The 21,652-nt window shown below is 39.1% G+C and overlaps 1 protein-coding gene across 3 annotated transcripts in view; it reads right to left on the bottom strand.

The window, feature by feature from the left end:
- Positions 1–18,703, bottom strand: part of FNBP1L (formin binding protein 1 like) — a 58,567-nt gene extending 39,864 nt beyond the window's left edge. For all 3 annotated transcript variants that reach the window (XM_057428993.1, XM_057428994.1, XM_057428995.1), the window contains exon 1: positions 18,559–18,703. In XM_057428993.1, coding sequence (XP_057284976.1) covers positions 18,559–18,582 — 24 coding nt within the window. In that variant the 5' untranslated portion in view covers positions 18,583–18,703. The remainder of the gene's footprint in view (positions 1–18,558) is intronic.
- Between the last annotated feature and the right edge of the window lie 2,949 nt (positions 18,704–21,652).

Genomic DNA, 21,652 nt, shown 5'->3' with positions numbered 1-21,652 from the left:
ACTTCCTTGTCATCCAAATATCACTTCCTTGTAATTGTCTGCTCAGCTATAGACTGTTCTGAGGATACAGTTTTTAACTGACTTAAGAACAGCGAAGTGTTTAACAAGAGGTGTACAAATCCCATGCAGACAAGTCACTTTGGTGTGTTTCATATTTAAAGACGCAAATTTAATTCTTCTCCCAGTGGAATAAGTACAAAGAAAAAACCTGTCTGGTACGGCCTGAACCGTACTGTTTGTAAATCTAACAATTAGGAAAACCATCACATAAAAATATCCATACAGAACCTAAAAATATTAAGCTGAAATAAAATACATTTCAGAGCACTATTTCTAAACAGTAACAGGAGTAAACTACAAACTCATAAAATAAAACCTATAGCTCATGAATAAAACAAACACAGCCTGGCATTAGGAATAAAACAAACATAGCCTGGTGTTAACTTTTAGCTCACTTCTCACAACAGGTGTAACTGCAATATGCAGTAAACCTACAAGAACTTGGCTAGTGAAGTAACATGTACTGGATCCTCTGGTAATCAAACTTCTGCCTTTAGACAGCGATGCAGATATCCAGACAGAATCTCCTTATTTTGCATAGCTCTGAAACTGTTTCAACTCCTCTCTCTATTCCTCATGTAGAAATGTACCATGAATACAACTGGAATATGAGAAGGAATTTCCAGGTGCTACTACCAGTTCCCATCAGGTAGATTTGCTCTTCTAAATCACTCAGAGCAAGGTACCTGTACACAAGTATTCTGATCAGCTCTTCAATTTTACTGAACTAAAGCACTGGCCTTTTTTGTTTAGGAAAGCCTGCAAATATGAACAGAATTCATACCATAGTTCTGAGCACACTCACTTCCCTTCAAATGGGAGCAGACACTGCTCAATACTTCAGAGGATCAGAGGTCACTGGCGTAAACAGTCACAGAACTGGAAGGCTCATCCGTTAACTGATTCAACATATGTTGTTTGTTTTTGTCCCCTCAATAGACTATGGGATTTTCCTGTAAAAAGTCCTACTTTAAGGTGAACTTCCCTTTCACTATCAATTGTGAATATTTTAGTGTTCAAGAGAAAGAACATTCAATCCACGTCTTTTTCCTGTCACAAATATCCTGTGAAGAAACAGCAAATACTTTTCAAACTTGTTTATAAAACCAGATCCATATACTTAGCAGGAAATTAGCACGGCAGTAAATTAGGGATTTCTTTGAAATGTTATTTCAGATAAAGGTAACACCAGGGGGGTAGGAGGTGGGGTGGACAACGGGACCAAGAAAACCCCAGACCCACAAACAAAAAACCCCCACAACAAACAAACCCCCCAAAATCACCCCCTGTTTGCAACCATATCTACTGCAATCATTGTTTTTAAAGCAAAACTCACAGTAACTAACATCACTGAATAAAAAAATTTAAACTGAAACCAGATGTTACTACTGGCATCTTCAAAACAGTGGAATTTTTCAAGGTTTTGCGATTTAGCTAACATTAAAATGTAACATAATTGTGTAGTGTTATCGGTTTATCTCAGTTTTTAAGGTATGAGCCCAGAAATATACAGTAAACTCCTCATATTTCACAATAGAATTCAGAATCATAACCTGTATTGTAAGAACAGCATTAACATTCCTCATAAAACTTTTTTTCTTCTAGTAAAAATGTACTTTCTTTGCAAGATCAAATAATACAAACACATACTGTTCCCCTTCCAGGTTAACAAGGTTCCCAAATACCTTAAATTACAAGGGAGACAATCAGAATAATGTAATCTAATCATAAGCACTTGCACTCCCATTAGAAAAGTTACATTTTTAAAATGGTCAAACCCCTCTATTAGAGCATATTTGGACACTGAAGTCCCATATACAAAAGCTGAGTACAAACCTCAGTGCACTGAAAAATACATGCACCACACTTTTAAATTGTCATAGCTACGTTTCACATTCTTTCCAAAACATATACAAAGGCCAAACTCAAACCAGCTCAATTTCATACTGTTTCTGTAACCCAGCATAGCAATTACATCAGTATTAAAAAGACAATGGGCTCCATAAATATATTCCACACCAGTGTATATTCCACACCAATACTGAAAGCAAGCAAATCTATAGCATAATCAGTGCAAATGTTTCTGAAGACAGACAGTACTCACGTTAAGGACAGAGGTAATCATGGAATGTCGGAGTCACCTCTGGCAAGGCTGACACCAGGCTGCATCTGTTTCTTTTTGAAGAGATTTATTTCTTTTTGAGAGCCAAACAGCCAATGTAGAAATTAAAAGGTACTTCAGCAACAGCCTACTTTCCACAACTATTTCCTTCCTAACTAAACTAACAAAAATACAAGGGTATTCACACTGAAATACTAGAAATAATAAAGACAAGACAAAAAAAAAAACCAAAAAACAAAACACTCAACATTATACTAGAGATTTAGTTAAAAATTAAATTGCAGATCAACATAGCAACTTGCTACAAATCACAGTACTTCTCTTCCAAAATCCAGTTCTAACCAAAGAACCCTTTAACACTCCTCACTATACATTGACCTGTAAGTAGAAGAAAGTGGCATGGTATTTTTCACACATAAATACATGGAACCTCTCCTGTATTTTACGTCATTGCCATATCACATTCTTATGTCCTATATGAGAAACCCAACTATTTGTAATTTCCTTCTTCAATGTTAAGTGCTACTCAGGTCTTTACTAAGTCCTCATTTCACTAAGTCCTCAGGGAATTAAACTAGTAAATTATTAAACAATAAATGATAAAGCTCAGTAAATAATCAAAGTTCTAGGAATTGCCATAAAAATGCTTAATAAATTCTGATAAACAGCCTCAAATATTGAATAAAACATTAAATAATCACAAAACCATTTCTCTTACACTGAATAGAACTGTTCTGTCTTTTCTTATAGTTGACTAAAAATCTGAAACAATCTCATTGTATAAGAGAGTTCCAACTTTGTTTTTTAACATTATGAACTTGATAACAAACACAACACTGAAATTCAATGTTTCATATCTGGGGAGCCTTAACACTTTTAATCTAGCAAAACCATTTTCAAGTTAGCGATTAACAAATCCCAATTTGAAATAGAAAACACATCAGGATTTTGTAGTAGACAAAAATAATCCAAGTGCCTTTTCTCTAAGTATCTCTTTTTGATTTCACATCAATATGTAAAACTATGCCTAGCTTCTAGAAAGAAAATAAAACCAAAATAAAATTTAATTCGGCATTTTCTTATCTGTGCCAGTACCCGAATGCAATGCATCTTTAGCACACAATGGGAAATTAAAGACACTCCCCAACCACCCATTTTTTCTGAAGCAACAGGACAAGGGGTAATGGGTTTAAACTGAAACGGGGGAAGTTCAGGTTAGATATAAGGAAGAAGTTCTTCCCTGTGAAAGTGGTGAGGCCCTGGAACAGGCTGCACAAAGAAGTGGCAAATTCTCCATCCCAGGCAGTACTCAAGGCCAGGCTGGACACAGCCTTGGGCAACATGCTCTAGTGTGTGGCATCTCTGCCCATGGTAGCGGGGTTGAAACTGGATAATCTTAAGGTTCCTTTCCAACCTAAACCAGTCCGTGAGTCTATGATTTGGGAAGGAAGCAAGAAATTCTCAAGAAAAGAATTCAAAGACAACTACAGATCATCCCTGCAATGAATGGAGGAGAACACTGTCATAAGTAGTTTTTATTTGTAACTTTTGCCCCCATAACTCAGATAAATACTAAATATTTCAAAATGTTCAAAAGCTCACTATAAAAATGTATTTTGACTTTAGCCCAAGTCATTTAAATTAATGTGACCCTGATACATAGCATTTCTTGAAATGCAAAGACTATACTGTAAGAAATTTTATTCTCAGGTCTGAAAGTTATGTGGGACCTGCTTTTTACTGCATTTGTTAAAAACTCAGTTCTCAAATTATTTTATATATATATTTTTATATCTATATCTATCTATCTATATATATATGCAGGAACCAACTCATGCAAGATGCACCCAGCATTAATATTTGCACATTTTTTACTAGCCCATTAGGCTGGAAATATTCATTTGATATCAACCTGCTACAACCAAAAATACACTCCAGATTGCTTGTATGTAACAAGAAGAAAGAAACTTAAGTTTTACAATCTAAAATATTTATGCCTCTCAAGAATACATAGTAGCACAAACCCATAATAAATACTTTCATCTCTAGCACTCCACCAACCAGATCATTCACCCAATCCAATGTATCATCCAGTTCATAGAGGCAATCACTACTAACAAGAGAGCAATTTTACAATAATTTAACACTCTAAACTGCTACAGCTCTCAGCATCCATCTTTATGGTTGTCACAATCATTAGTTTCACTTACTTGCAACTTAAAATCATGCTGTGATACAATGTACTAATATCTTAATAACTGTACCTTTAACTAAGCCTTCATGAAGCGTTCTGATTGATACAGAACTTTGCTGCTCATGAGTATTGCAAACATCTCACATCAGGGATTCCAAACTCATCTACAATGTTAATTAAAATGTTTTCCACCATGCTGCAAAACTTTTTTCCCCATTTCAACAACTGGAGAGATCAGACAATACACCACATCTGCATAGGCATCTCTGATTTCTCAATCCATCTTAGAAACAACTCTATCAATCTTTACAACTTTCAATTGTAATGTGTAAACTAATAATAGCACTTTCTTTGCAATGAAGCAGATGTAATAGGTAAAGAACTCAAATGGAAACAAGCAGACTCACAGTAACTACAGCAGAACACCGAATAGCAGTATTTGATGATGTTGTGATGGGCTGCAACATCAATAAACACACAACTGGCACACAAATACCGAGGCAAACAAATATCAGGCAAACAAAATAATGGAGAAAATACTGACCAAAGGTATTTTTCTCCAGATGTGACTTAGGATTCCCAATATTAATGCAGCATAACACTATTCCAAATGTAATTCAGATCAACTGCACCCAGCTGAAACAGTAAACTGTTTTCCACCAGATGAATGTAACTGGATGAGCTGCACCACCTTCTATATGAGCTAATATTAGAAATGGAAATGTCTTTTTATATACCATCCTTAGGGTTTATAGCCAGAAGGTAAACTCATGAATTGGGCATTTAAGCACTATATAAAACATACTGTCATTGTTTCCACCCAAAAAATCTAAATCAATGACAGCTACTGAAAAGTGTTCTTCATATGGTCAACGCTCACTATGAAGGCTTGCTGAAATATTATCATGAAAGCCTTTGGTAGCACCTTTTTCAGATGCTGGAGATGTTTTATACCATATAGTAGAGATGATAAACCACAGCTCATACAAAGTCAAGAAGAAAACTGCACACATCAGAAAGCATACTGTACACCCCCAAAAGACCTTCTTACAAATAACTTTAGATAACTAGTTAACTTCACTGTTAATTTGCCATGCTCTTTATTCTTCTACTTTCCTCATAAAATTGAAGCTCATATTAAGCAGGAGATAGAAACAAATTATGTTGAAATAACTGAATGAATTGTAACTATAAAGAGATAAAAGATTATGAATAAAAATAACACAATAAGATAGTCTAAACAAACTAAAGATGGAGCAAGTAAGTTGTTAGGCATTTCTAGCAAATGAAGATAAAAAATTGTTTTCAGGAAAAAGAAAAGCAGAATCTCACCGCAAAAAATGATAGGGTGCTGTTTCCTAATGTAAACTTACTATTGCATTAGCTTTTTGAGTGGCAGAGAACACTGAAAGATAAAGGATGCAACTTCAAGCAAAGCCTCAAACCCTTCACTTACAACAGAAATATACATTTTTATTTACATTTTTCAAGAGTCCTCATCAGCTTTCTACCAAATACAGTAACACCTCAAAAAAAATACATTTCTTGCAATGAAGTGCACACTGTACTACTTCCACATCACTGACATCAACTAGAAATACATGAAAAATCTGTGAAGTGCTCTTGAAGAAATGCTTTAAAACTCACAACCTTAATGAACAACCAACCCCTTACACCATATGAAACAGTTTTGCATTGATTGCTTTAGAACAGATGAAGCCTACCAGTGTTCAGTCTTTCCTTTGTATTTCATCACTGTGACCCACACAGAGATAAAAATTTACAGAACTCTGAAAATAATGCATCACTCATTCCTCAGTGTTCACCAAACAAAATATATAACCTGAACCAAAGAGAATGTATTCCACAACAGACATATGGTGAAGTCAATGACCAAAATGTCACTTATACATGCGATGAAATCATTAACAACTTTAAGGGTACGTTGTATCGATTAAGAGGAATTAACAACCTAAGGGTAGGAAAAAACATCATTTTGAAGAGTATTGCTGTCTTCCTAACAGTAACTGGTACCAGCCCTAGAAGTATCACAGGCAACATTCAAACTGTCAGTTTAACACTGATATAGCAGCATGATCCTCTTCCTACATATGAACAGAAGTCAGCAAAAAAAATAAGCCTCTTTTCCAGTGACCTAACAAAGAATTAAAGTCATGAAAGCCACAAGCTTCAGTTTTGACTTTAAGACACCTGATGATGCATTTACAGTAAGTTTGAAATGCTAAGTACAAAGCACTACAGTCTATCAATATCATGAGAAACACCTACGTGTAAGGTCTGTGTTGGAAATTCACTATTCACAGTTTCCCAGCATCCAGAACAGATAAAATCAAAAGCAGGTTTCCCACCAAAGGTCTACACAAAGACAAAGCAACAGCTCTTCTTTCAGAACTACACCTCAAGGTTGAAATCTGTATTTGAAGCACTGATATTCCACTGTAACTCATTACTGAAAAAAGTATGAATGCTGGTCATTCAGTACTATCACCTTCAGCTGATTGCACAGTTTCTTAAAAACTGCAAGGCATTTTACACAAACGATGTCAAGCCCACAATTACAGCCTTGCAATATAAACCAGAGAGAACAGGGAGAAATGTAAAAATCACTAAGCATATAAATACCACTGGCATCTCATCTTTAAGACTTGGCTTTAAACCTCTAGAGAAAATTACCTCAGTTCAACTATTGAAATTTCAGTGAAACTGAAGGACATCCCCCTCAGAACCAAAGCAACACAAAGTCACTGAGTGCTAAGTCATCCAAGCACAAGAGCCACCAGTACACTTAAGCCTGTCACTGGTTTTGTCTGCATCTACTGAAGTTTTAACATATAGAGACAGTTCCTGGGTTTGTAAGAGTCCAATTCCAACCCACTGATGGGATGTTTCTTCCAGTAAAAACTTACTAGTTACACACTACTCCTAGCTTACCATTTCCCTCTCAGGAATGCAGAAGCTGAAACTCAGGGAACCATACTGCTATCTCTCAAATTGTAGGCTAGCGCCCATGGAACAGCAACAGTGGTCCTGGAAAGAGATATCATTACACTCCCTAGCACCAGTGCCAAAGTAAAGGTGTTTGTCAAAAAGCCATTTTTAGAAAGAATTTGGTCTTGTTATTAGAGAAAAATCAATCTGGAAAAAAAACACCCAAAAATTTAATATTAACTGAGCCTCAAACTCAGGGAGATAGGCCGAAAAAAATTTAAGTTCCACTAATGCAATACTTCACAGCAGGAATGAGAACAGGGCTAGAAACACAAAAGGCCTCACAGCTTTTACAAAACAAAGGAGCAATCAAGCTAAACCAAAACAAATAACCCACAGCCCCTATTTCCTTAGTCTCAACCTAAAGGCTTAATCAGACCACCACACCTCTTGCTACAGGAGTAAATATTTGAGTATCATGCAGAGTCAGGACACTTGACAGAACTGCCTGGCTTGCCTCACATGGTGACATTTCTATTGAAATTTCCTGGAACTGTACAGTCTACATTCCCCTCCCATTACTTACGAAGTACAAAAATCCCAGGCATTTGGACTTTCTTGATAAATTACTATTTACCTCTAAGAAACTAATTTTTCCTCTTTTAAACATGCTCTCTTCTGACATGAGATACCAGATACTCCAGTCTGTTTTTCTCCATTTTATTACAACATGCTGAAAAACCTTGTAACACAAGTTCATCCTTTTCTTACCCATGTCCAAACAGATTTGTAACACCTCGTTGACCATACCGTAATGATCCCAAAATCTACTATTTAGCAAATTTCCCAGAAAATAAACACCAATTAAGATAAAAATTTTAACTAATGAGATTAATTCTGAATCACTTGAGAGTGAAATTTCCACCATCCATAGGTCCAAGTACTAATCTAAATCCCTTGTTCTATTAAATCCTAGTTTACAGCAAAGCTCAAACTTGAAAGATCCCATTAAATAATTACAGAAAATAATCAATATTTCTGTCAAAAAACACATCAGTAATTTTTCTGATTTAAATAATGCAGGGCAGCAACTACAATCCACAAGTAGAACCAGGAACCTCAGATGCAAAGTAGGAACTCCGGATATACTGCACATTTTACCACAGAAACACACTGGAGAGGCTAGGCAGGGTGAAAAGTAACAAGACTGTCCTGTAAGATTACCCTGAAGAATGCATTAGTACTGCAATATCAGAGTACCTGTACACTTGATCAGCTTTGCAACTGCCCCCTCTCTTTAAAAAAACCTACTCTGAAAAGTAGCTGGCATGCAGTACTTACTCCCAAGCACATAAATTAGTTTAGTTGATCCTGTTAGACCTTTGCTCATAAAATGAACAAGTATTGGTACATTTAAATATGTAAGTACCTGCACTATTAGGGTCTAAATAAAAGTAGAACTAAGGGGGATGAGGGAATCTATACTTGACACTTCAGAACAAATTTGTTGATGGACCTTCATACAGTTTTCCATTTAATAATCACAAATTTGAACCTGTTTTCAGAGAAAAGGTATGATAAAACATGTTTCATTAAAATGCAGATAAATGTGCATCACCTCTTGTCAGCTATCACACTTTATTGCTTTGTATCTTTATTAACTAGGGTCTTTCCTTCACAGGAGCTGTGACTTGTTTCCCATATCTCAAATCCATGTTCTGTACTAAGACTTGTTAACAGTTCCTACATAATTTTTTTGAAAAGCAAGCTCTTTCTAACCATTCCAGTAGCTGCAATATTTAGCCATTCCCATCTCATTTCTCAGTTACAGCAACATCCTTTTTTCTGGTATTGAGAGATTATTTCATCTGCATACATCTCTTGGATGTTATCTCTGCCTGTGTCTTTGCATCCTTCTCTCTTGTATCAAACATTAGCCTCTTATTCTCATTTTCAAGGGCACTGCTGGCTGATTACAGCTCTATTACCTCATTATACCAAAGGATTACTGCTTGCTCTGAGACTCCAACATTCCCTCATACAATTATTTTCTTAATTCTCTTAGGACGCTTATGTACTGATCTTCTGCAAACACAATAAAGGTCTACCCCATTGCTACCCCTGGATTGCAAGGTTACCAAAGGAAACAGATAAGATGCTGCAATTGAGGTCCGTGCCTGTCATACTGAACAATACTGGGGTTTGCACAACTCTTGTCATTTGACATGATCAGTAATGACCCATCTCCTGCTGGAACTGAAAATTATCTGAACTGGGGATGGTCTCTATACTCTGTGATCGTGTAGAAAGCAGCACAACACAAGCCCACTATGTAACTAATGGTTCTAGGCACTAAAACACAGACATAAAATACATTCCAACTATCGATTACAGACATCAAATACCCTAAATACTCCTCTAATTGTGACTAAGTTTACATAAATAGGGGGGGAAACAGCAGGACAATTAGAAGTCAGATAGCAAAACCAGGAACAACTTATCCACTGGGGGAGGAGGGGAAAAAAAAAAAAAAGAGAGAAGTGTTGAGCCGTAGAAACATTACAATTTCCCCTACCAGAATATTCCTCTGCTGCAGAGAAAGCCAACTGTGTCATAGCACAGATACTGGTTTCACACATATCAATTGTGCTCATACTCACAGCCACAAGAAAACCCTATGTTACCTACAGCAAATGCCTATTTGAAAACATTATTAGAAAAGTAACATTTACCTTCTTTGAAAGAAATCAAGCATCTGGGAGGAAAACAGTGTACAAGCAGCACACCCACATTCAAAGAAACTCCCCTCTCTCTGCACATTAGAATTTACGAAGTGAGGCTTTCACATCCACTCACACTGGGCAGTCATCAGGAGATCCGGCAATCAAATGCTGTCCTTCCAAAGGATTTACTAAACCGATAAAGATCCAGAAGGCACACCCATGCTCATCACCTTCACTCACATCTGGTTCCCCAAGCATGCCAGAAGTAAGGCTGCCTCTCAACTCTCCAGTGCAACTGGCGTCATATTTGAGACTTTTTTCAGTGCTTAAGTAACACTCCCAACTCGGATCAAGTGGGTGCCATTTCATTACACAATGCTGAAAATACAGTTTACTTAATATGGAGCTACAAAAAAGCATGTTGTAGTATCGCTTGTGTACCAGCCGATGAGAAGTGATTTGCACAGTACATGCCTCCTGAACAAATACTTGCTAAGCATAAGCATTACAAATAGATACAGTGACCATTCTTGTGAGTACACAGCAGATTTTACCCATTCAAGTGAAGTTTTCTCAATGGTTATTTCAAGCAGACAGTCTGATCAAAGAGAATCAGGACAAGTTACTAGAATTTGTTGCTTTTTGTGTTTTGCTTCTAACATTATATTACTTTCTACTTACACATTAAAGAATGTTGAAGTATGCTAAAAATGCGGGTATTTTTACAATATGGATTTGATTTTAAAAAAAGCCACAAACCTTAATCCAATTTTACAAGCCAACTAAGAGACAAGAAGTAAGTTTACTTGCATAAGACCACACAAGAGGTCAACAGTAAAGGCCAAGAAAATTTGAGGTCTTGCAATGTTAGCTTTTTAGCTTACTCTAAGACTGCACTTCTCCTTTGAAAGATGTAATAAGTAACAAAAGCTATGTACAAACACACAAACCACGATGTCAGAAAGCACTTCGAGCAGCTTAATGCCCTCTTTATTCTAAATGACAAAGCAGAAGCAGAGTCCTGACTAAAGGAAAACAAAACAAAAATATCAAGAAAAAGGTGTTAATGAATCTCACATATAGCTATTTCAAATTCCAGTATGATCAAACTTAACAGAAAAGTAAGAACACCTGAAATCAAGCCCTTTCTTGTTCTTGTCACCTATCAGGAAATACAATACTGCTGTCAGTCTCCTCTTTGAATAGAACTTGTAATTGAGAAAAAAACAGCAACTCAGACTAACAAACTTACTGCAGATAATTCCATAAACAAAGTCAGTGTAGAGGGTCCACATTCTAATGAAAATATAATACTTTTCCCCCCCTTCTCCTCCCATCCAGCTGAAGCACTGACATGCATCTGAAGACAAACCTCCCAACTCTGCCAAGAGAGCAGAAGGGACTGGGGTACGTAAACTCACTAGGGGCAAAATGAAACAAGCTGATTGGAATTTCAGCTTCCACTGAACAATTTGTTCACCAACACAAGGAAAAAGTTAAACATATGAAGACTTTGGGGAATTTTTTCTACCAAAAAGAATTCAAGTTGCTGAAGAAGTATGCACACGTGTGAGATGAACAACAAAAATTACATTTCAAATGTGTTAAAGAACTTCCTTTCCTTTGCAAAAAAACAAAGCCCCAAACCCCTGCATTAGTCAATTACTGGTTTTACCAAGCATGCTAAGAAACTGCTTTGCAAATGTAAGGACTTAGGTATTTAAATACTGTATTAACAATAGAGGGTCTCACCTAGATCAATCCAGTATAAGAACTAATCTAACTACACAAACGAACTTTTGGACAGTTTCAGACATATTTGAGCAGGTCTGTAGTATTAGTGGCAGCTCTGCACAAGCATTAACACAAACCTTTTGTCTTCCAGCATCTACTTGCAGACTGTTGAAAGCACAAATCATACTCACTTGGATACCCTTTGCCAAGAACAGAAACCTGAACACATTGGCAACAGACTTTTCTCTACTCATGCTTTTCTCCGTTGCAACTTCTGATGGATTTGCCAATTCAAAAGGTCATTATTTTGACAGATACACTCTTTAAAGAGATCTCTGCTTGGCTGAGCTAAGAGATCTCACAATCTCAAACAGCCTCCTGCTATTCTCACCTAAGAAATCAAACTGCCATCTGTACCATTTAGAATCTGGATGTAGGCAACTATCAGATTTTGGATTAAAAGTAAGGATAGTACATATATTTTTAAAACAACATACATATTTTTCCAGTGTTCGGCATTTCCAGATTAGTAAACTCCCACATATGTACAAATTCTCTTGAAGAGCATATACATTTCCAAGTACATACATGTGTGGGGCCATAAATAAAAACAAATACCATTTTCATTGATGTCAGGTGATAAACAGTTTTCAAAACTGAATAAATGCTTTCTAAACAGATACTCAAGGGCACAAACACATGTGCATTCTTAAATGATGTTTAACAGCAAACCCACACTGATAAAAGTCTCAAGACAATGACTCACCCCTTCCTGGAAATATCAGTAAGAAGGTCAAATGTCTATGAACTAGACAATTGCTGGAAAAATACAGACAAACATGATTTCTAACTAAAAACTCAATACAGTTGTTTTCATTCTGAGCCTGAAGTAACTACACATCCAATAAGCAAGAACTTGATCCTTACATAACTTTCTATTTGGAAATCTCAGAGGTCTTCAGAAGGATGAGATAAGCAGCACAATGCTCCTGGTGAAAGACTGTAACCTCACAGAGGTTAAGCATTTTACCCAGTATCTACCCATGACAGAGGAAATGTGTGGCTACCCCATGCATCTGGAAAGGCTGTGATTTCATCCTGCAGCCACAAGACACATTCCTTGCACACATTCGCAGACCACAACAGCAATAAAAATGAATAAAAAGAGAATCCATACAGAGTAGTGCTTACAATCTTCAGGTTAAGCTGAAGGACAAATCTGGGGGAAAAAAAATAAAAAAAAAAAAAAAATCAAGGTTTCATCTCACAAACATCTACATATTAAACAGAATACCACCTTTAACACAATATACGTTAGCATACTGGAAGTTTATGAAGATTAGGATTCAAAAGCAGAGAAGTTCCACACAGAATACAGCTTGATTTTTCAAGTGACTTTCAATTTTTTTTAACTGTTATAAACCAAAACAAATTTATTAGCATTAATAATGTTAAAGGCAGTATTCTGCTTAAGATGTAGAAACCTTGGTTTCAAACTGCTTTGAAAAAAACACCTTTATTTAGCAGAAAAAGAAAACCAAATTTTGTACTCTGGTGAGCAAAAACATAAGAAATTATTAAAAGAGAAATGTGCTACATAATACTTCAGTACTTTTTGAAGTCAACTTTTTCATATTTACATTCTGTGGATGTTTTCCATATACTTAAACTTGGCAACATTAAAGATCAGACATCACCACCATACAATTTACCTTCTTTCACAAAAAGAAGATATCTGATTTTAAACCACGAAAAGAAACAATGTCTGAAACAGGCATTGAAAGCACAAGAAAATTCTTAACAGCTTTTGAAAAACTACTGATGCAACTAGAAATTATTTCATATTTTTGAAAATGAAACTTGGGTTTAGGCACGGAATAAAATTTGTTTAAGCAAAGATTAGAAAGAGCACATCACCACATACACTTTGATCCTCCTTTGGTCCAAAGTAACTCATTTCCAAAATAGTATTCTACAGTGCCCGTGGTTTCTTAATTATAAAAGATGGCGTGCTTTGGCCCCAAGGATCTCACAACAATAGTATCATTAAATCTTCCATAGCCTTTTTTTTTTTTAATCATAAAATCTTAGCACAAAAGCCCTCAGCAAAATTTCTGCTTTAAATATTTATCAAGAGGTGAGAAACAGATGGCTAGACTGGTTCCACAGACTGAAACTCTTCTGACACAGTATTCAAACTCTCTTTCTGCCAACCACTATTAAGGAGTTGACACAGGTTCGAAAGACACAACATGCATCAAAACTTGAAGAACACCCTATGTGATTTTTTTTAAAGAGACAGCACAAACTCTTTCATCAGTTTCCAAGGAAGCTACTTCAGAGTGCCAATCACATGGACTTTTACTTGTCTCCACTCATTAAGCCAAGAACTTCATTATCGACCATCCTCAGTGAGCCTTTAGCATCAAAGCAAAAGCACTACATATTTGATTTAACTGCACAAACCCCCAAGACAACAATAACCACACATTCTGTTAAATATTCTATGCTAATGTTATTTGTAAACTCCACACCCCTCACAGAAAGAAATCCAGATGTACAGAAGTGTACACGCTGAACAGATGTTCACACTGAGTAATTCCTTAGCATATCATAATCCATCATTTTTCTTTCTAGATATTTACAGCTACAAAAAAAACCCCAATTTTAGTTCCATTTATTCTTGCCTCAGATATTGCTGCATAGTTTAACATAAGTCAGATGCGGCACCTTATAAAGCAAATAAGCAAGTCTGCCCAGGACTCCAATGTGTAAAACTCTTACTGCTCACGAGGTGAACACAAGCATGCTGGACTTGAAAAAAAAGTGTTAAAAAAGGCAAAACTCTGAAAAGTGTATCTAAATAAACAATTTTCCTATTACCAACGAAGTGCAGCCACGCAACTTTGTGATTATGTGCCCCCTTTCACCAGATTTCCTTTACAAATATTGCCTAGGAAAAAGCTAAATATTACAGGTAAGATTTAGCACTCAACATCAAATTCTCAGAAAATACAATTTCAACTGCGTTACAGAAGACAGTTCTCAGTACTCTGTTCTAACCACTATGAGAATATCACCATGCAAGGCAGTTCACTGAAGTATCTTGGGTTTTGGGTGGATGGACCATAAGGAAAATGCTGCAGAGCAAGCACAAAGATAAATGCACTGATGAGCATAAAACTGATTGTGGAATAATACTTCCAAAACTGATCAACATTTTTTGTTGTGATAAAAAAGCATAAAAGGGGAACACATTTCACACAGCACAGAAAACACTGCAGAAGGAAACATTTCTAATGTGACAGAATGTCTTAAATGAATCAACAGTTATTTTACTATTACTAATTCACATTGTTTCATACACTGTTATCAAAGGAAACACAACAGGGAGCATGCTGTTTAGCCAAGACATACTGGAAAGCACACTGTTTTGGCCAAGGCACACCCACTTCAGAGAATAACGGTGTACTTATAGAAATAGTTGCTTGAAAAAAAAAAAACCACAACAAAACATATCTTCCACAGAAATAACAGCTCCAGAATTTGAAGAAGTAGCAAGTATTGGCCCATCAAAGAAAATCTTTCCCTTGTCATGTCCCTGATCACAGAATCAACCAGGTTGGAAAAGACCTTCAAAATAATCAAGTCCAACCATTACCCCAGCAATGCCAAGACCACCACTAAACCATGTCACTAAGGGCATCATCTACAGTTTTTGGACACTGATATAACCACTTAATTAGCATAAGCATCATCACAATACCAGAACAGACACATTAATTAAGTACCACACAAGTACCAGACAAGAGCTGCTTTCCCAGTCCCCTGATTTTTCTTCTGCCTCCTTATTTGTCTCTAAATTCATCCACACACACTTTCTACTTATCAGAAACAGCACAATGCATAAGACTTGAGGAGAAAAAAAGAAGTCAGAACTGCCAATCAGCATGAAATACCAATAATCAGCATGAAGAGATAAAATCTGACCAGGCAGGGTTAACCCCTGATACAAAATCATCAAATTTGTCTCAGTCAATCAGCAAAACCTACACACATATTTGCAAGTGTTCTGAAAAACTTACCATACACATACTAATCTTAGTCCTGAAAAATGCCACTTCGTGACCACAGCTGCAAACACTAATGAGGGAGAGCTTTAGGCTCAAGAAGGTCTCCAGAAAACCTGCGCAGAACAGCTCTCTGCAGCTGGAGACTCTTAACATCACGAGTTGCTTGTGCCCACCTGCCATTAGCAAACCCACAGCAGCTGCCTTCTAAAGCTGCACTGATGCTGGCAACAGGGAACCACGAAGGAAAAACTGCAGAACACAAACACATCTACGAGTTTATTTATTCCTCTAGAGCACTTTCTTTAAGCTCCACAAAGAGTGGTTTTCCTTGTATTTTTAACCTATACTTTGGCCAATTTTTAATTAATTTCATTCTGTGCCAGGTTTAAAAAAAGAATAATCTTTACTTGACGAACACAAGCTGTTAAAACAATTACAAAGTCAATACTTTTTTTCAATAGCTAAGAGAAGCACTCAATATTTTTCCAACTAAGAAAAGTTTGCTTTATAACCCTAGTATTTTTTAAAGTGTGATTAGATTCAACAGACTAAAAATAATCCACTTAAAGGATGCACATTTATGTAAAAACCTCTATTGTCCAAGTCTAGTTGTATAGCTCCAAACAGACCATTTTCTGCATTAAGTTACCTTACTAGTGTGGAGTTACAGATACCACCTGAGATCAAGAAAAAAACATAAATTTTTGCTGAAATAAAAATGTTGTAGCAAAACTTTCAGCTTAAAATTCTGTCATTATTCCTTCAAACCAACACAAAATAATTAAGGACTTCATGGAAAAAAAACCACAAACATATAGTAGGTCTAGATAAAATTCAGCTAGTTCCATGGCACTGTAAATGAAATACCCATCATTAAAAGCAAGTCTGAGGTCAAAACCCACCTTTTTCTATCTATTTCTTAAGCACATAAGGAAAGTAAACCTTTTTTTTTTCTTGAAAAACTGAACACAGTGGACTACAAAACCTTAACTGTTATTTACAAGCTGAACAAAGAAAAGAAAACTAAGAGGCTGCCAAAAATGCACAGAGATGAGCAAGATAAAACTCTCTTTTCTGAAGTGATACATATTTAAGTACTTACAGAAGGAAATCCAGTGCTCTCCTAAAATGCAAAGCCCCACTCTTCCAAACCACTGACCTACTACCTCCCATCTGAAGTATATACAAGCATAAGCTACAAAGACATACTTGTGCTGCCAAGATAAATCATGGCTTTTACTTACTCCTCACTGTCAATGTTACCAGGGTCCTATATTCCAGTTTCATTACATCGCTGCTGTCAGTACTTAGTGAGTGTATATTACCTGAATTCCAATCATGCCTGTAAAACCTACTTAAGCACGAGGCACTGCACAAAACTTTAAAGCCACCCTCAAACACCTTTAAATCGGGCTTCTCCACACCTGATGCAATGCTATTGCACGTTCATTTTGCATAGCCAGCCACGACTTATTCAGGTGGCTTCAGGAGCTTCACAGCCTCAACCAACCCCATACCCCACCTACACCGTCCGATTGCAATGCCTCAGCCTGCCTTTGAGTCCCCAGTTCACTCTGGCTGTCTCCGTGCTGAGCAGATCTTTGCTCCTTTAGAAACTAATAGCCCTGTACTAGAAACTACTGATAAAGGAATTTAATTCAACTTCAAAACAAAGAAACTATAAAGCTGGGTCCCAGCCAGGAGTTCCTGAACAGACTTCAAGCTACAATGTTTAGCTTCCTGTAGTTTATTCGTTTCCTGAGCACAAGTGTCTGCGCTTCACAGTCCTTAAAATCAAATAAACGAAGGACGTTATATCCTGCTCGGTACTACTACTTTTTTCACTTCAGCTTTCCCACGACCAGCGTCAGCTCCAGTAGGAAATCTGACAGAGAAAATGAAGCACAACACCACAAACACCCCTGTGCTTCCCTCCGGCAGATTCCCCCCGGGAGAAGCCCCTTCTGTACTGCCCTCAGCACAGCCGAAAAGCCCGAGGAGGAGGAGCGGAGGCTTAAGACCCGAAACCACTCGGACAGAGGCGCACTACCTGCCTCCTTGCTACCAAGTCTCCGTACTAACACCACAATACCATACAGGATCAGCCGATGTTCTGAAGCGCCGTTACAGACAAAGCTATACAATAGCTGCTTCCAGACAGTGGCGACGGCTCCAAACGCTCCACTGGCCCGAGCAGCCCCGAGGAGCAGCGCTACGACCGCCCGGCCCCGCCGCGGCCCCCGCCCGAGCCGAGCCGGGACCCCGCCCCAAGCCAACCCCCCGGGGAACGCCGCCAGCCCCGTCCGCCTCACACCGAGCGCGCCCCCTCCCCTCCTTTCTCCTCAGAGGCGGGCGGGGGGCGCACACAAAGGAGCGCGACCCGTTGCGACCGTTACCGGGTGGAGGGCGAGACGGCGCGCTCCCCTCCCCACAGCCCCGCCGCGGGGAGCGCCATGGCGGCGCGCGCGCACCCGCACCCCGGCCGAGGCGCTCCCCGTCCCAACGCGTTCGCCACCTCCCTCCGCTGTGTTCAAGCGACCCCCGCCCGGCCCAACACACACACACGCCCCCTCCCCCCCGGTAGCCGCCGCCAAACAAAGCGCCTCGGCTTCCTCCGCCCCGCGCCTCCCCCGGGGAAGCCGCCTGAGTAGACAAGGGAAGGCGGCGAATCCCAGACACAATGAAAGGCGAGCCGGGACTCACCCACAGCTCCGTGCCCCAGCTCATGGCTGCTCCGTGGCCAGCGCCGGCTGCAGCAGAGGCGACAGCGGGAATGAGGCGTCGGGGGGCGGCCAGAGAAAGAGGGTCCCGCCGGGTAGCGCCGGTGTCCTCGGTCACTGGAGAGGCGGCGGCGACGAACGGCACCGCTCCCAACTCCAGCTCCGCCTGGCGCGGGGAGGGGGGCAGCCGCGGAGGAGGCTGGGAGAGGGGCGGGCCCGGCTGAGGGGAGAGGGAGAGGCCGCGGCGCTGCGCGGGGCCGCCACGGACGAGGCGGGGGGAAGCGCGTTCGTGGCCAGCCGTGTAGTTACCCGTTAACGAGGGGACAAGGCGCCGCGGGGGCACGAGTCTGCGTGTCCCGGCCGGCTGCGAGGCCTCCCGCCGGGAAGTGCTGACTCACAGCCGGGAGAGAGGCAGGAGGCCCTCACCCTGCACACCTGGCACGGTGGCGGGAGGAGAAACAAACACGGAAGCGTTTGTGTTTTAACGCCACAGGTGTGTTCATAAATCACAGCTGAGAAGCTGGGAGGGGATACCCCGGGAAAAATACCCTATTTTTGATAGAGTGGTTGTCTGAATCGCATCGTTTAACTAAAACCGGGAGTTTCCTCACCGGCTAGAAATGGAGGGGTGTTAAATCCACATAAAATAAGACTTTTTCCACCAAAGTATCTGTGATGAAGCAAAGCCACCCAAATTTTTTCTCTCACATCAGCTCCTTGATTTTCCCCTCATTCCCACCTAAAATACCTTTTTATAGGCTACAATAACACCTCAGTGAAAACACTGATTTCTTAAGTCTTCATGAAACAAAAATTATTTAAATCCACTAATTTTTTCATTTCCAAGTCACCTTTCAGGTAATGTTCCTTTGCATCACGCTTAATTTAGTCCTATTTTCCATATGAAAGGGAAATGCAAGTTCTGCTAGACAGATACGGAATTACTGAATTAGAATATATCAAAATAAGCAGATGAGATCACAGATCAGCCATGTAGTTTCTGGAAAGAAATGTTTAAACTAGTCATGTTACATGAGAAATGCACTTGGGTTCTGTGGGCATCCACAAAATGAATGTGTGCCACATGTTGTTGTAGCCACATGTATGTTTTAGCAAGCCAGTGGTCATAAACCCCTAAATTTTAGAGTCTGATGATTAAGTTCCACACTTGGGCACACTTCATTGACCTCCGACACATCAACTCGTTTGCAGACTGCATGCATGACAAGAGAGCTTAACATGAGCCGGCTTCAGTGTGCGCTTGCAGCCCAGAGAGCCAGCCGTATCCTGCGCTGCATCAAAAGGAGCGAGCATGACCAGCAGGTCGAAGGAGGTGATCCTGCCCCTCTACTCTGCTCTTGTGAGACCTCACCTGGAGTATTGTGTGCAGTTCTGGTGTCCTCAACATAAAAAGGACATGGAACTGTTGGAACAAGTCCAGAGAAGGGCCATGAGGATGATCAGGGGACTGGAGCACCTCCCGTATGAAGACAGGCTGAGGAAGTTGGGGCTGTTCAGCCTGGAGAAGAGAAGGCTGCATGGAGACCTCATAGCAGCCTTCCAGTATCTGAAGGGGGGCTATAGGGCTGCTGGGGGGGGACTCGTCATTAGGGATTGTAGTGACAAGACAAGGGGTAACAGGTTAAAACTTAAACAGGGGAAGTTTAGATTGGATATAAGGAGGAAATTCTTTACTGTAAGGGTGCCAAGGTTTACTTCCAGGTTGCCCAAGAAGTTGTGAATGCTCCATCCCTTGGTGGTGTTCAATGCCAGGTTGGACAGAGCCTTGGGTGGGAGTCATCCCTGCCTGTGGCTGGGGGTGGGAACTGGGTGATGTTAAAAGGTCCTTTCCAACCCAACCCATTCTGTGATTCTATGATTTTAAGATAATATTCACCAAGCAGAACACATGTTGAGGATTCAGGTAATGAAGCAGAAATTAATAAATTATAAAAATGATGAATAAACATGTATTTGAATTCACTCAACTGAACATGCCTTTCAGGATTAGGAAAAGTAATTTCCATTAACTGCTGTGGACTTCAGTTGATGTTTTACTTAAGCTACCAGTTCACCACATACCTTTATATGATTCTTCAAAAAACATTATCAGGTCATATAATGAGATAACCTGGTTCAAAACATAATTAGAGGAAAAATGTCATATGCTTTTTATATGCATGTAAGATTTGTCATTTTATATGCTCTCTTAAATTAATACCTATGCTGTAACTTGCTGCATATCATTTTAGAAACAGGGGTTTCAAAATCTTTACTTGCACATTAATCTACATTCTACTGTGTCCTAACAAAGGTTTGCACCAATGATCTGGGCAGCTTTTTGAGGCCTGATTTGTCTTTTTTTTTAAAGCATAATTTTGAGAAACAGATGGACATTGAACCTTTAAACACCAAGGGTGAGAGTCCTGACCATTAAAATGATTTAGCAATTTGCTCTGGCTTCAGGAGAGCCAGGACCTTTCAGGCTGCTTCAGAAAACCTCATCTTTCCAATTGTTTCATCTTAGATACCTAAAACTGAACCCTAAAAAGTAACTTTTGAGTTAGAACTTTCAACCTTAGAAGCCCCAATAGAGCACTGAAAATTAATATACTGGAAAATTGATCCTAAATTCTAGATCTATGGATCCAGAAGCTTTGAAAGCCAGACATTTGGCACTCAAATTTGAAATACTGGCCTTTCCTTGCATGAAACATACAGCAAGAGAGTTTCAACATGCAATGCATATTTATTTGTGGTTGGCTGATTGATACCTGAACCCTCGGGTTCTTTCACTTAACTGTAATTTAAGAATTAACTAATTACTCCAATTTCTGCAATATGTGCAAGGCCAGCATTCTCAACATGTCAGGATTTGTTTTCAATTCAGAGCAATATAACAAAATTTAATGTTTTATGTCAATCTGTAGCCATTTTAGGAGAAGGAAACTGCAGCCTGTTATCACAGGTACATAAATACAGTACTTAGCTTCTTAGTAATGCTCAAAAAGCCTAATTCTAGTTAATGAGAGGTCTTCCCAGGACAAACAGGGTTCCTTCTTTCCATGCAGCTTTCT

This window comes from Pezoporus wallicus, unplaced genomic scaffold (genome assembly GCF_028554395.1).
Source record: "Pezoporus wallicus isolate ANWC-B61680 ecotype Strahan unplaced genomic scaffold, APGP_CSIRO_Pwel_v1 contig_593, whole genome shotgun sequence".
NCBI lineage: Eukaryota > Metazoa > Chordata > Aves > Psittaciformes > Psittacidae > Pezoporus > Pezoporus wallicus.
The sequence above is the reverse complement of the archived record's forward strand: the minus strand, read 5'-3'. Positions and strand labels throughout refer to the sequence as shown.